This window comes from Penicillium daleae (genome assembly GCF_028827525.1).
Source record: "Penicillium daleae strain IBT 16125 chromosome Unknown utg000002l_segment0_segment0, whole genome shotgun sequence".
NCBI lineage: Eukaryota > Fungi > Ascomycota > Eurotiomycetes > Eurotiales > Aspergillaceae > Penicillium > Penicillium daleae.
Genome location: NW_026623150.1, coordinates 7,239,152 through 7,254,239, shown reverse-complemented (window position 1 = coordinate 7,254,239; position 15,088 = coordinate 7,239,152). Strand labels below are relative to the sequence as shown.

Below are 15,088 nucleotides of genomic sequence, written 5' to 3'. Positions count from 1 at the left end.
ACGCCTATCCAACATGGCCAAGACTCAGGTTCTGTTGGTTGGCGCAGCGGGTGAAACCGGAGGTTCCATTGCCAACGGCCTCATTGAAGATGGCTCCTTTGTACGATCTCCAATCCTCAAAGCCCCTTCCAAGGCAGCCCAGCGGTCACTAACTATACATTTGATCCTTTCATAGGACGTTTACGCCCTCGTCCGCCCCATCTCCGTACACAAGCCCGCCATTCAGAAGCTCCAGGAACGAGGAATCAAAATCCGCAAGGGTGACTTGAAGGCCCCCGAGGAGCAGCTCATCGAAGTCCTGGCCGAGATCGATGTCGTCATCAGCTGTGTCGGCCCTGCAGAGCAGCAAGACCAGATTCCGCTCGCCAAGGCCGCAAAGAAGTGCGGCGTCAAGCGATTCATTCCCTGTGGTTTCATCACCGTGTCTCCGCCTGGTGGTGTAATGTGGCTACGTGACGAGGTATGAGAATGCCCTTCTGGCGTGAGTGCGACATGGCTGTCCCGAGCTCTAGCTGACTTTTGCTTTTCTCTCGCTCCAGAAAGAAATTGTCTACAACCAGATCCGCCAGCTCTGGCTCCCTTACACTATCGTTGATGTTGGCTGGTGGTACCAGCTTTCCTACCCTCGCCTTGTCTCCGGCCGCGTTGACTATGCGATGACCTCTGGTAACGATGAGATCATTGGCGATGGAAACATGCCCACGGCGCTCACCGATCTACGCGACATCGGTCGCTACATGGCTCTCATCCTCAATGACCCCCGCACCTTGAACAAGAAGATTCTCGCCTACAACCTGGTCTCTACGCAAAATCAGATCTACAGCCTGATGGAGGAGATCAGTGAGGAGAAGGTCGACCGAAACTACGTATGTTTTGCGCGACAATGAACGCCCCTCTTCTGGTTCTACGTATACTCATCTTTGATTTTCTTTATGTACAGGTTTCCGAAGAGACTATCTGCAGCCGCGTTCTCGCAGCTCGTCAGGCCAGCGAAACCTATCCCTTCGATCCGATCAAGTTCATCCCGCGCTACCTCGCCGAATACCAATACTCCTGGGGCATCCGCGGTGACAACAACCCCGAGTATGCCAGGTATCTTGGTTATCACCTGACCCCCGAGCTGTACCCGGATTTCAAGCCGACCGACTTCCGCGAGTACCTCGAGTCTGTGGTGCGCGGCACCGCGAAGGGTGTTTACCAGGACCGAATCATCTCGCGCAAGCACCAGCGCCACTTCCCGCGCACGGAATCCAGCGACTCGCTCTACACCCGTATCTTCCCTCGGACGGAGTCGAGCGACTCGCTTATGTCGCGATGAACGGATGATGCACCATCTTTGCGTCTTCTTTTGACCCCGGGCTGCTGTTCGAACTGGTCCATGTGACGACTACCGACCGCTCTCGGCAACACTTCCTACCAGGGCAACATTTTTTTCTCGTGTTTTCGCAAGAATGCTTATTTTCATGATATACACATCCCCTCTCACCAATTGAGCCTACCTACGGGTTCCGAAACAGAAAGGAATGGGGGCTGGCTCCCTGCTGGTTCTCATTTTGGGCGTCTTGAATGCTTTTTATTTGGCCTACCGATTTTTGGGCGTTTGTGATCATACGGTATCCACGGAACTGACGGTGACTTGAACCATAACACGTTGGCCACGGTGCATCGTCCATTGGGGACGACATGCTTTGCGTGGCAATGATAGATTTGCCGGCATTCAACCGGACTTGGTTTTGCTATTTTGGGTTGTACTGTTTTATACGCACTTTGAGTTTTGGCCCGTCTCTACGGAGCGGATCGTCCTTGCATATAGAAGAAAGAAAGAAATACCGATTCACACATACTTCCGATTTGCAGCTTGTTGCGTCTGAGTTGGCGCCTTCCTCGTACTCGCTCTTTCCGTTTCAACTGCCAGCTACTGCCGCCACTGATCTGTCGTCTAACCTTTCTAGCGTGATCTATCGCTTGACATACTCTTGTACCATGCTCACAATTCCTTGCAAATGGAAGACTCACAGCACCCCCGGCGTCGGACACATTCTTCGAATGGCTCCCAAGGGCAGATCACTAGTCCCAATTCGACGACACCACCAGATAATTCATCGGAAAAGCCGAAGGACGTTGCGACGGGATTCACGGACATCTATGGAGCGTTGTCACCTCGCCGAGCGGGGATCATCAGTTCGTTCGATGCCCTCCCTGTTCCCTCGAACGGGTCGGCTAATGCTGATTGACAGGTATTGGGTCAGCCATTGGTACGGGACTGATAGTGGGCAGTGGGAGAACTTTAGCCATGTACGTTGATCTTCATTGTTGCCGCAGACTGCATGTGCTGACATTGACCTAGGGGCGGCGTGGGTGAGCCCTTGATCTCCGAATAGAATGGGAATGCTGACATCATGAGTATAGCCAGCGGCGATGATGGTCTCATATACCCTTGTCGGATTCACAGTATTTCTCGTTCTCTCTGCACTGGGAGAAGTTGGTGCGTGGCTGCCGAAACCATCCACCGTGGCGGACCAGGCTTTTCGCTTCTGTGACCCGGCGCTGGGCTTTGCACTGGGTTGGATGTGAGTACAGTCCTTCCTGTACCTGCGCATACTCAATCGACTAACAAGTTATCCTCTAGATACTGGCTCAAATATGCTGTCATCACCCCGAATCAGTTGACAGCTGCTACCCTCGTGATGGAGTTGTGGGTGGATGCTGATCGGGTTAACCCTGGAGTATGGATCACCCTCTTCATTTCTATCATCATGGCTCTCAATTATATCCACCATACCTTGCCGAGTCAGATCGAATTCTACGTGTCGGCATTGAAACTCGTTGTTATGAGCGGCCTCATGATCTTGTCTCTTGTGCTCGTTCTTGGAGGAGGACCAGATCACCTTCCCCACGTCAGGGGCTTTCTATACTGGAAATACCCAGGTGTCTTCGAGGATGGCGGTGGCGGTATGATGACAGTCTTCTTCTCAACTTGTGGAGCCATGTCCTCCGCTACCTTTGCGTATATTGGCAGCGAACGATCTGGTATCCTGGCCCGGTCGCCGAATGTACCTCAGGTCATGAATCGTGCCATCAAACATACCTTCTATCGGATTCTGGTCTTCCATCTTCTAGGAATTACTCTTCTCGGCATGGTCCTTCCATATGATACGGTCGACCTGTCCTTTCATACACTTGGAAAGGGGAAGAAGAGGCTAGCCGCCTCTCCCTTTGTGGCGGCATTACTTGCTGCTGGGATCGCCGCTCTTCCTCACATCTTGAATGCATGTATCCTATTCTTCGTTCTCTCAATTGCAACCTACGATCTGTACTTGGCTACCAAAGCACTCTCCGACTTGGCCCTCAGACATCGAGCCCCCATTTTCCTGTCCCGGGTCAACAGCAACGGGGTCCCCGTCAACGCACTAGTCGTATCCACATGCATGTCCACCTGGGCCTACCTGAACGTCTCGAAAGACTCGAGGGCCGTCTTTGCTTACCTGGTGGACTTGGTCACAATGCTTGGCCTTCTGACTTGGATATCCATCCTTATCACTCATATCTGCTTTGTGCGAGCTCGCAAGGCACAGGGGATATCCGACGACATGCTGGTATTCAAGGCTCGCTTCGGTCTCCCGGGAACCTGGCTGGGGCTGGTGCTCTGTGTGTTCATTTCATCGACTATGATTTTCAATTCTCTTTCCATTCAGAGGTCGCAGATCAAGTTTGACCCGACCAAATTCTTGGCCGGGTATGTCGGGGTTCCCATCTACGTGATGTTGTATGTCGGGCACAAGATTGCCTTGAAAAGCAAGCATATTGACCCCAAGGATGCTGATTTCTGGTCCGACAAACAACCTGACCGTGGGCCGGCGATTGAACTGTAACAGTTGTGAAAGCGGAAGAAAGGAGTTGTGTCTCACCCGGGGTTAGCCTTCACTCCTGTGGAATACATCCGTGCTGGTTCATTGTATAACATAGAGAATGCGGTACCTTTCAATATCGTGTCAATGCATGATCGTTAGCCTCATCCGAGGAACTAAAGTTATTTGTTTCTATTGCTCGTATTCGTCATTCTCTCTCTCCTCCCTTGACTGGTCTAATCTGACCATCCTTGTTTGTGCCCGCAATCGCGAGTGATCAAACTCGCAGCTCGGTGGGTCTGCGGGCGCTAAGCAACGCCGTCCCACGGGCAGCCCGGCCATGCTGTATCAATTTCATCTCTTTGACCAGTCCTTGTACCCCTGCGCGCGGGGAAATTGACAGCGGGCAGAGGCTGTCAGATTTGCTTTTTCTGCAGCCGGAAGTACTCATTTCGCTTTGCCCGACTCGAGTGGCCCTTAAATTAGGCCATGCGCAGGGCCTTGGAAAAGTCCAGATTGGTTCATTTGTTTACACCCCACGCTGGCTCTGTTCGACACTCGAATTGAAACTGATAAGGGATGCGCGCTGGATTGCCCATTGACTCGAACATTTCTTCTCATTTCAGGCTTGAATACCATTCTCGACTCCTGGACTGTTTTTGACCCCAAGCCTCCTGACTGGGCTCACGGTCCCCACCGTCAGCATTCTGCTTTCCTGACCGAGATCATGCCAATCACCCCACAGCATCCGCGCCAGAATGTCGGCCCTTTCATCGATAATTTGAATCACCTATACGGTCTTGAAATTCCAAACCCCAAAATTTCTTCCCCGTCAGCTCTTGAAACGCAAACTTCGCTTCGGTGGCGAGTGTACAAGGGTCTTAAACGGCTCTACTACCAGCGCAAACCGGGCCTGGATCGGTTGATCCATGGCTTCGACGAATGGGTGGATGGGCAGAATTTACCCCGGACCCGTTCAGGGAACGTGCACGCGACCCGGACCAGACGCAAACGCAGCGAAGAGCCGACGATTTTGAACGACGAGGAGAGAAATAAGCGACTGGAATATCTGCACAGGTTAATTGAAGATGAGATCTGGGAAGCGGATGGTGGGACGTTGAGAGTGAAACACGTCTCGGAAAGTTCCACGGATCGGTCCACGCAGTCTGGGTCACCTAAGAAGCGGAGATTATTTGAAGCGGAGGATGAGGGGGACGACGAGTTTCATACTGCGCCTAATTCGCCGACAAGATCTGCCAGGCCAGTCCGATCGCCTGGGATTGACTTGGCGAAGCTTGAATTGGCGGTTCAGGATGGTGCGAATGACTCGGATGGGTCTGGATTAGCTGCTCCTGATGGGCGATTGGGGACGATGAGACCACCCTCCAGCTTTGTAGAAAGATTGACTGCATATCAGCCTGCTCTCCGCACAGATCCTAGCAAAGGCTACGATGCAGTTCCACCTGCAAGCGAAGAATTGACCACAAGCTTTATGACGACGACCTCGGTGTCTTCAGTGTTTACATCTCGTTTGAATCGGTCTTTTGACACAGACATTACAGAGCCACTTGCGACGCAGTCGAGCTACACGGATTCTGTGGTGGGTTGGATGGAGCGAACCATGACTGATATGGTCGAGCCGATGGACGAAAAGAGTGCCATTCGAGATCAACTAGTCGATAGTTTACTTCGGCACGGGCCATTCTCATTTGAGCAAACACTTAACGAGAAGATCCCCTTGAGGTTTCGCTATGAGTTGGAACGGATTGGACGAGCATGGAATGTGCCACTGAAGAACATGCTGAAGGGTGATAAAGCCCCCTTTGCGAGTCAGGATTCTTTTTGGGAGTGGATCACACTCAATCATACCCAGCGTTGTGCACGACCAGTCCCGGAACGATCCCCATCCAAGGCTTGGGATGCAGCTGTGGACGATTTCAAGACAGAGAAAGCTTCAGAAGTGGTCATCATGTCTGGCAATCTCGAGTGGTGCTCAGAGTCCGAGCCTGGCATCCTTAAATTGAACTTTGGCCCACTGAAGACGGACAAGACGTGTCGGTTTCACCGGAGATTTGGATCGGATAGATTCATGACACTTACCTTGCCAGCCCCGGCTCGGCCACCGAAGTATCTCCAATTCCTCGACCATCCAAGCGTGCTTCGCCAAAGCATTGCTTTTTGGCTGACGCGACATGATCACAAATGCTTGGGACGAACGTGGCGACCGTTCTTTGTCGAACAAGGGAAATCCAAGGGTAAAGAGAGGAAGGATCCCTACTTTCGCATTGACTTTTTCGCTGTGGATGGAATGGATTTCAATCACAATCCTCTTCATATGTTTCCCATTGCACCACCGCATCAAAAGAGCAATACGCGTACTCCAATGAGCGTGGATAACTTGCTTGAGTGGCACATGTCCTCTGCAGAAAACACTGGTCAGAGCAACTGTAAACTGTTCCAACGAATTTCCCTAGGTTTGTCCAAGACGTTCGCCTCTGTGACTCTAAGACCTTCTCAGGTTGTCCGCTTGAGAGATGACCCTTCGCGAAAGCTTCAAATGAATGATGGCTGCGCCCTGATGTCTAGAGGTTTGGCGAATGCTATCTGTGATAAGCTGGGTATCACCGGCGCCACGCCCAGCGCATTCCAAGGTCGTATTGCTGGGGCCAAGGGACTCTGGATGGTGGACAGACATGAATCTTCACTTCGCAGCTTTGGTGAGGGCGCTGGCAGCGATATCTGGATCCAAATATCCGATACCCAGCTCAAGATTCACCCACATCCTCAAGATTGGAGCGAATCGTTTGATCCCGAGCAATTGACATTCGAGGTTGTCAAGTGGTCCAAACCCCTGAACCCCGTCGATCTAAACATCCAGCTCTTGACTATTCTCGCCCACGGTGGAAACTGTCGTAATTACATTGCCGAATTAACTCGAAAGAGTATCCGAGAGCCCTTCGAGAAACTAGCTGATGTGCTCGATCGCAACAGCAACGTTGCTTGCCGGGCTTTGCTGCAGGAGCTCAGATCCTCGGGTGAGAATGTAGCCAACAAGGCTCGGCAGCTGGATCGATGGGCGGCCAACGATGCTGAGTTTATCATGCGTTTATGTGAGGCAGGATTTGCTCCGCGGACATTCCATCCCCTTCGCAAGCGTATCCAGTATTTCCTAAGTAATCTTCTTGATCGCTATACGGAAGACCTTCATATCCAGGTGCCACTTTCGACGTATGCGTTTTGCATCGCTGATCCGTACGAGGTTCTCGAGCCGGATGAGATTCATTTTGGATTCTCGAAAAATTGGAAGGATCCCGATGGACAGTTTGAAGATAACCTATTGGAGGGTATGGACGTTCTTGTCGGTCGACTCCCCGCTCACGTTCCGTCTGATATTCAGCGGCGGCGGGCGGTTTGGAAAAGCGAGCTTCGCCATTTCAAAGATGTGATTGTGTTTCCGACGAAAGGAGACCAGCCTCTTGCTGATATGCTTTCCGGCGGTGACTACGATGGCGATACGCCTTGGGTCTGCTGGGACCCGAGGATTGTGAAAAGTTTCCGGAATTCCAACATGCCTACGGAATCTTTACCTTTTGATCACTTTGGTCTGACAAAGTATTCGATTCCAATGTCCGAGGTGCATTCTACCGAGGAGTTTTTGCATGGTGCCTTTGAGTTCAACCTTACCGTATCAAATCTCGGACGTTGCACCGTCGAGCATGAGAGGATTGCGTATCATCAATCACTTGATTGTCCGCAAGCTAAAGAGCTTGCCTGCCTGCTCAGTCATTTGGTCGATGGACGAAAAGGCGGTGTTCATCTCTCGGAGCAGGCATGGCAAGCATTTCGCAAGAAAATCAGTCCACGCGGACGGCCGCCTCCAGCGTACCGAGATTCCGACGAAAAGCCAAAGATGAGCAATATCATTGATTATCTGAAGTTCCAAGTTGCCTCAAAGGAGCGATACAAAATTCTGGCCGAACTGGAGAGCCGATTCCCCGAATCGGAATCCTCAGATGAGATAGACGACGATCTCGCCCGTCCGTGGAACGACGCCTCAGAAGCAGCCAAAGTAGACCAAGAGTCTGGCGGCGATCTCAGACTCGACCTGGACAAAGTCACCCAATCCATCGAAAAGCTACACAAAGACTGGATCGCCATGAAAAGCAACGAGATGCCTTATACCATTCGCATTCGGCAAACCGCCGAAAGTGCCCGAGCCTTATCACCCCCGGAAGCCGGATCGCATCCTCTCGCACACACATGGCGCAACAGCGCGTATGAATGGCGCCGTCTGCTTGCTTCATGTGCGTACCGAAGATACCGAAACTCGTTCTTCCCGTTCCGTGCCTTTGGCGACGCGCTGTGTCAATTGAAGTCTTCCACTGTGCCGTCACGGACTATTGCCAATGAAGTTGTGGCCTGTTTGCGAATCAATCAGAAGATGGCTTCTCGCCTCGTGGCGGGTGAATTACTTGTGCATAATGCCGAGGTTGAGGATAGTCAGTATGAAGGGGAAGATGCCATTCTGGAGGCGATTTTGTTGAGCCAGGATGTGAAATACTATGATGAATTGGATGATGGGATGTCGGTGGAATAAGGATGAAGATCATCAATTATGTCTTTGGCTTTTTTTTTTTGGGTTATGCTGGCAAATGATACCCTTGCATTATTTTGTGTCATGTTCTTGCACTTGGGCCTATATGGAGTGGATGCTGAAGAGCGACTTGTGAAGATTGGACATGTCTACACATGCGACTTTAGCTAGAGATGCACATCAATAGAGGATAGTACATACTGTAGTGATAGGCTATGGTTACCACCTCCCTAATTTAGAATTTTAGCATCTCAGCCCTAGCCATTGATCGGCACAGGATTTGGGATTTACATTCTACGGTTTGGCGAGTATCGCATGTGCTTGAGCCTCGAAGCGAACAGGGCATAAGTCACACATATTGGAACCATAGATGATCGTATTGATCCACCAATGAGGATAAAACAGACTGAGTTACAGTAGACGTTGGGGAAGACTAAAGTGTTCTTTTGGCTAAATGCTACTAGCTACTCCAACAGTTTCCTACGATAGGATCTCCGCATCTCTGCACGCCACTAGTCGCTGAACAAGTACTGTACGGACACTCGGCGTTAAGAAATAGCTGTGGAACGGACAGTCGCTAGGCCCTAAAAGGCCACTGCTAAGACGAAACCCCCCACTTCACATGCCGGTCGGTAGTGGCTATCAATCCCCGCACCCATTTGGTGACTGTCACGCTCTTGGGTTTTTGGGTACTGTACTACTAATGGGCTTCCTGGCACCCCAACGTGTGGGGCGCTCAGCGCCTATGAGCAATTGAGTATTGATTACTCCGTCCAAGACTACAGTACTGCATTGAAATGCCGACGGGTTTACGAGTACGAACCCCGGTGGTGGGTTCTCGGTCGTCAGCAGCGAGACTGGGCGTACTAGAGTATCTCTGCGATCGAGTCAAATCTACCTGGAATAGGGAGGTCGATAATCATCGGCAAGGGACTGCGGCAGATGGCTCCTCCACGCTCGATGAAATACGTACAGGTCTAAGTCTGCACTGGACTGGTCGGATATCCTCCGTTTGCTGGCGCTGACATGTGACGCAACGGGGCAGACTCGTCCGGGCAAAGGATAAGCTGGTCTAACCCGCCCGTAGGGGATGTTCAGATGCGATCTTCTTCTTTCTTGTTCTCCACGGGAAAGAGATATTCAAAACAGAGCATAATGATGTGAAGCACGCTCAGGTACGGGGTGCAGCAGTATACAGTATCAGGAGGGGAAATCATGCATAAGACTCAGACTACCGATAGTATGGTTTCCTGTATAAGTATGCAGTGCGGCGACGTCCAGCATACTCGGACGAGTAGGGATAGGCGGGACCGAATCCAGTAAGAAAGTAGTACTCCCAAATGGCCACTCCCAAATGGGCACTCCCACCACCGAAACGGGGATGGATCGAATGAAAAGCACAGATTCGGCCGGACGTGAAGTCAGTTTTTCGTTGGGACGACATGTGAAGGCGCCACTTTGGCCGGCTTACCTAAGCTCATCCTGCTGTTTTTCACGTGCAAGGCGTAAATCAACTGTCCAGTCAGTCGTCCCTTCAGGAATTGGGAACCTGGACCTGTTCGCTGCTGGACTCTAAAGACCCGCAGCTATGGAGGCCGACAAACCTTCTGGCCCCATCGCCACAGACTCGCTCTCACCGGTTTCCTCGAATTCGAATAAACCTGCCGCTCCCTCTTATCTGGCAACCCCCATCGGAGGCACTGTCGCTGCTGCTGCTACTCCTCCTCCTCCACCTCTACATCCACCACACCCGCAAGCCCTACATAATGCCCATCCCGCCGTGATGGATCTCGATACTACTACTACGGACGATCGTTCTCGTCGGGCCACCAGCGTGATTTCTATGGATGACCTCGAGGCTGCCCAAGCTCTCGAAGGTCTTCGGTCTGGTATGCTTACCGTCTCTCTTCAATCTTGTGCAACGCAGCAAGAAAAGCTGTAAAACTACGACTTCGTGGCCCTCGTCGCTGCAGGCGCAGGGATAACCTCGGCGCTAGACCAAACATCTCGGCTAATCCTTCACCCTCTAGAATTTGGTCAATCCCCTCGAGTACCGCGACAGACACTGCCAGCAGCGTCGCCAGACCCGCCGCAGCCAGAGCCGCTCTTGTCGCTACTCACTTCTTCCCACCCGCTAATCTCCTCCGCTATCAACGGGTCCGTCTCCGCATACACTACCTCCAAGTCGTACTCGGCACGATTCAAGTCCGGAGCCGAGTTTATCGAGCGCAACATTGGTTCGCCAGTCGCAAATACCGTTGGAACGGTCGGTCGCAAGACAGGTGTGGAGAGTGGTCTGCGCTGGGCATTGCAACGGCGAGAATCCGGCTCCGACTCGAAACACTCTAGTAAACGTCGCAAGGTGAGCGGGGAGGCAGCGGCGCACACAGTAGACGAGGAGAAGGTACCGGAGAACACGATGACGCCGGCGCGCACTCGCAGTTCGTCTGATCTGTCTATGGCGGAGACACTCCCGCCATACGACGAGATGCGGTCACCCCGCTACGAGGAAAAACCTGGTCGACAGAATCCTACATGGCAAAGTCGACTAGTTATTTCAACATCGGGATTAGGAGTTGCAATGAGCGAGGAGTCGCTGCGAAGCTTGCAGTACTGTTTGACCTGGCTCCGCTGGGCGAATGGACGTCTAGGACGAGCCATTGTGGCCCTTCAGAATGCTATGACGGAATGGGAGAAGCATAAGCAACAATCCCAAACTGATCTCGAAAGTGGGCAGCGTGCGGAGAGCGCCTCTCTCTTGACTCAGCGCATTCAAGCCGTCAGGGCCGACGTCCTGTCTACGTTGAAGCAGGTTGTCGACGTTGTGTCCAAGTACGCTGGAGGTGCCTTGCCAGAGAATGCCAGACACCTGGTTCGCCGACACCTCACATCCCTTCCCCACCGATTCCAGATGGCAAGCACATCGCAGCCACCTCCCGACTCGCCAGAGGCCTCCTCGGAGGCAACCGTCGGCGCCCACCGCATCTTGGTCCTCGCCAACGAAGGCCTGGATATCCTGGGCCAAGTCAGTGGCGTCGTAAACGACACTCTCGTCAGTGCTGAGCACTGGTGTGAACGCTTGGGACGCAAGCGCCCCGAAAATAAAGCCGCACCGGATGCGGAGAAACAAAACCACATGCCCTCCCCGCCAGATGCCCAGATGTACGGCGCGGATATCAAGCAGCCTATTGTTACCGAGTCAGCGCCCCAGGAGGATGTGCAGATGACTGGAACGGAAAAGACATAACCTGGATCTGAGATCGAAGAGGTTAAAATACCTCCACTTTCCTTGACTGTTCTCCTTTTTACTTTCTGTCTGCTTATTTTTTTTGTCTTCATCTTATGTTCTCTTTGATGTTTCTTTATGATTGATATCCCTTACCTGTTCCTTATCACTCTTTCCATTTAGCCTTTTTCGTTGGAGACTCGACATTCTATATACTGCTGTCTCTTTCTCTCTCCTTACATATTCATATGTCTCTATATCTATTAGTGGATTTTGACATTCTCTGCAATTTAGCCGGATTGCGAGGTGCTTCGGGTTTTTTTTGATTCTTCCAATTTTCTCTATGCCTAGGTTGAATCCACATTGATAGATTTCAACTGCCAGAAGTGACGTTTCCATGGTCTGAAGCTAGCAAGTATGGTTATGACATAGTGCGAACAATTCCTGACTGAGTGGGGGGCCTCAGATTGAAATACATACTAACAATCAACAACCGTACAATGGTAAGTACCTAGTTCTTGAGAATAGGAGTCGTAAGCCCTAGATTAACACGCCAACGATAGACACAAGTATGCAGCATGATCAAAGCGGACCGTGTTGCCGATGCAGGTGGTGGCTGGCTGGCGGGCTGGCTGTGGTGGCAAGTCTGCTCCAATCGATGACAGTTACCTGCTACTCGTCGGGCCGATCTGCATGAGGGCTGCGTGATACCAAGATTTGTTGTTGATTTGAAAGGGGTGTTTGGATTGACCAGTTAGTCCAAAGATGGCCAAATACCAATCATTTGTACAGGTTTCGCACTTATACAGGTCTCCAGCATGACCCTATAACTCTCGGTTTCACCCTGTATTTCCCGTCGGATGAAATTTCCACTGCCTTCAGCCACCCTGAAAGGTAGCGATTTATACTCGTCTTTGACGAGCTATCAGTAGGCGCCGAAGCTGCTTGACTGGATGAAGATGGCTCGGATATCCCTACAGCGTGATTAGCGGAGAGACCGCGAGGTGCAATATGCTTTGACGAAAAAGATAGTCCTATGCTACCAACATGACCAGGCGACCAACGATGATCATGCATCATACGCAACTTTAAGATACGGTGAAAATGAAACCTTCGCCAATTCTTTAGACGGTGCCTTTATAGAACAGAGTGCTTGCCTTTGAAGGATTGAAGCTTCTAATACCCATGAGAGAAGAAAAATCGGATAGAGCACTATCAGACAGATACATACCCACGGAAAGACCTCGAGGAAAAGGATTCTCTCGAGATACAAAGCTGTATTATCGGCTGGTAATACTGACAAGCAATTGGGGATACAAGTTTCAAAGAAAGTAAAGATACCACATTTCATTTGGTAGGACATGTAGCTAGGCTTCTAGAAAGTCCAATCCGAGGCTTCCTTAGCCTACTTATGAGCAATCACAGTCCAAGCTTCGAATCGAATACCCCCATATTCTTCAACCTCTCTTTGAATGGCCTCATCAACAGCCGCGGGCCATCTTCCCATATCTTCATCGGTCCAGCCTCTCGTCGCCATCTTCGAGAAATCGGCTAACATGAACTCTTTCATTCCCTCAAGGTCCCCGGCTTTTCTGACGGTTTCATCTCGCTCCACTTGCACCTTTACCGCGCTGAATCCAGCTTTGATGACCAGTTCGACCAACACACCCTCATTCATGAAGTGTGAACCGGGAATTGGCATCTGCGGTAGATCAGGGCGAACAAGTCTCTGTGCGGCATGGATAGTTGCCCCAAATCCGAATCGCTTCCATGTAAGAAGCACTGCGACCCCATCCGGCTGGAGAGTACGATGGATCTCGCGCAATGCTCCAAGCGCATCTGGGAAAAGAAACACCGAGAAGTTGAGAATCGAGTGGGTAAATTTCCCGTTGGGGATAGTGCTTAGATCCTGTGAATCCGCTTCGATGGCAGTGGTTTTGGCGTTCATCTCCCTGAAAGCCTCCTTTGCTGCTGCAATCATCCCAGGGTTATTGTCAGTAATCAGGATCTCTGGAATGTCGTCCCGAGACGTGGGGGCGAGATTGTCGAGAATGACTGATGTGGCAGTACCGACACCACCTGCATTGTCGTGAACTACTGACGATGAGGTTATCGTCGGTTTGATGCGCCCATAAATTGAGGAAAATAAGGCACGAGTTGAGTTGCCAGTTTGGCGACCATAGTTGCGGGCGAGCGAGGTAAAATATTGGGCAGGTGGATTTGCATTGGCAGCGGCCATCTTTGTGGTAAATGACTACCACTTGACGGACTGGGAGGTAACAGGTCTTTCCTCAAGTGCAGTGATCTCGAGTCGAGATAGAAAGAAGGAGTAGACTGTTAAGTAGAACCGACCATGTTAGGCAGAGATCCTCATACGAGATGACCCCGCGAATGCACGTGTTTTTGGCCATCAGCTTACGACAAAGCATAAACCAATGTTACTCTGTTGGCTACATTAGAGTTTTGCAGCATTCGTGATGGCCCCCAGTTTCTTACGCCCAAATTGATGCCTTCTTCATACGTGAAGATGAAGGGAGATTCAATGGAAAATTGCTGGATTTGCCCTCGCTCGTGCAGATGGCCTGCATGTTACGATACACTCTGACTTTGGACAAAAGGATATGCATTCTTACATGGCTGAGGCGATATTCCAGGTATGCGATGGTGAGGGTGTAGAGCGGATCGATCACGGGCTGGATGGTGAAGACAAGGAGAAGCTATGGAAAGGCCCTGTGGATAGAAATATTGATCTGACTTTATGTCCCCATGCGTACCACCGCAGAACTGTAACGGGTGTTTTATTCCCAAGGATTCGGAAGTTGTGGGATAGGGGAGTGAAATTTTGCATAAATACCGATGATCCTACCCTGATATATGATGTTTGGATCGATGGCAACATGCAAAAGGTGTATATCTACGGTGGATTCAGTAAGACTGAGATGGTTCAGTTGGCGAGAAATGCTGGGGATATATTCTGGGCCGAGGATGGTACCAAGCAAGCTATATATGAAAAGTTAGATAGTTTCGTGCTAAAAGTTTGTTCGTGATCCTCCGTAAGCCTAGGGCAACCCCTCTGTTTATGATTCCAAGCCTTGATGGAAGAGAAGTTTGAAGAAAATGCCGAGTCAGTTTCTCCCATCTAAGTTCCTTGTATAATAAAGACGTTGGGCATTTTAGACATGGCAAAATTCTACATGATATTGATCTCCGGGTCATTAGTCTCAGCAGCTCTATTTGAAAAGAGCAGTATTGAGAATATACCTAGAGCTGTGAAGAAGTGGCTAGTTTAGGTAGTGAAGATGATATATAGTTGTGAGTGAAAGCAATCTTCAAGATTTAATCTCAAAGATAGAAGTTTGGAAGGACCAAACATGGAAGTCCAACAACTTCCATGCCTAGGTGGATCATTACTCCCGAACC

The 15,088-nt window shown here is 50.8% G+C and overlaps 5 protein-coding genes across 5 annotated transcripts; 4 read left to right on the top strand and 1 right to left on the bottom strand.

Annotated features, from left to right (window-relative positions):
• Positions 1–13: 13 nt before the first annotated feature.
• Positions 14–1,318, top strand: N7458_003480 (aromatic alcohol reductase; the record flags this gene model as incomplete). The annotated part of the gene is made up of 4 exons (XM_056906863.1): positions 14–100; positions 176–460; positions 540–866; positions 941–1,318. The coding sequence occupies 4 exons, from the start codon at positions 14–16 to the stop codon at positions 1,316–1,318; spliced, it is 1,077 nt and encodes a 358-aa protein (XP_056770970.1).
• A 685-nt stretch (positions 1,319–2,003) lies between these two features.
• Positions 2,004–3,872, top strand: N7458_003479 (Amino acid/polyamine transporter I; the record flags this gene model as incomplete). The annotated part of the gene is made up of 5 exons (XM_056906862.1): positions 2,004–2,181; positions 2,238–2,295; positions 2,348–2,358; positions 2,414–2,570; positions 2,630–3,872. 5 exons carry the CDS (start codon positions 2,004–2,006, stop codon positions 3,870–3,872), a joined length of 1,647 nt encoding a protein of 548 aa, XP_056770969.1.
• Positions 3,873–4,575: 703 nt separating this feature from the next.
• N7458_003478 (RNA dependent RNA polymerase) lies at positions 4,576–8,445 on the top strand (the record flags this gene model as incomplete). The annotated part of the gene is made up of 1 exon (XM_056906861.1): positions 4,576–8,445. One exon carries the CDS (start codon positions 4,576–4,578, stop codon positions 8,443–8,445), a length of 3,870 nt encoding a protein of 1,289 aa, XP_056770968.1.
• Positions 8,446–10,030: 1,585 nt separating this feature from the next.
• N7458_003477 (putative clock controled protein (Ccg-8)) lies at positions 10,031–11,689 on the top strand (the record flags this gene model as incomplete). Its single annotated transcript, XM_056906860.1, has 2 exons — positions 10,031–10,331; positions 10,473–11,689. 2 exons carry the CDS (start codon positions 10,031–10,033, stop codon positions 11,687–11,689), a joined length of 1,518 nt encoding a protein of 505 aa, XP_056770967.1.
• A 1,384-nt stretch (positions 11,690–13,073) lies between these two features.
• On the bottom strand, positions 13,074–13,907 carry N7458_003476 (class I SAM-dependent methyltransferase; the record flags this gene model as incomplete). The annotated part of the gene is made up of 1 exon (XM_056906859.1): positions 13,074–13,907. The coding sequence occupies one exon, from the start codon at positions 13,905–13,907 to the stop codon at positions 13,074–13,076; it is 834 nt and encodes a 277-aa protein (XP_056770966.1).
• Positions 13,908–15,088: the final 1,181 nt, after the last annotated feature.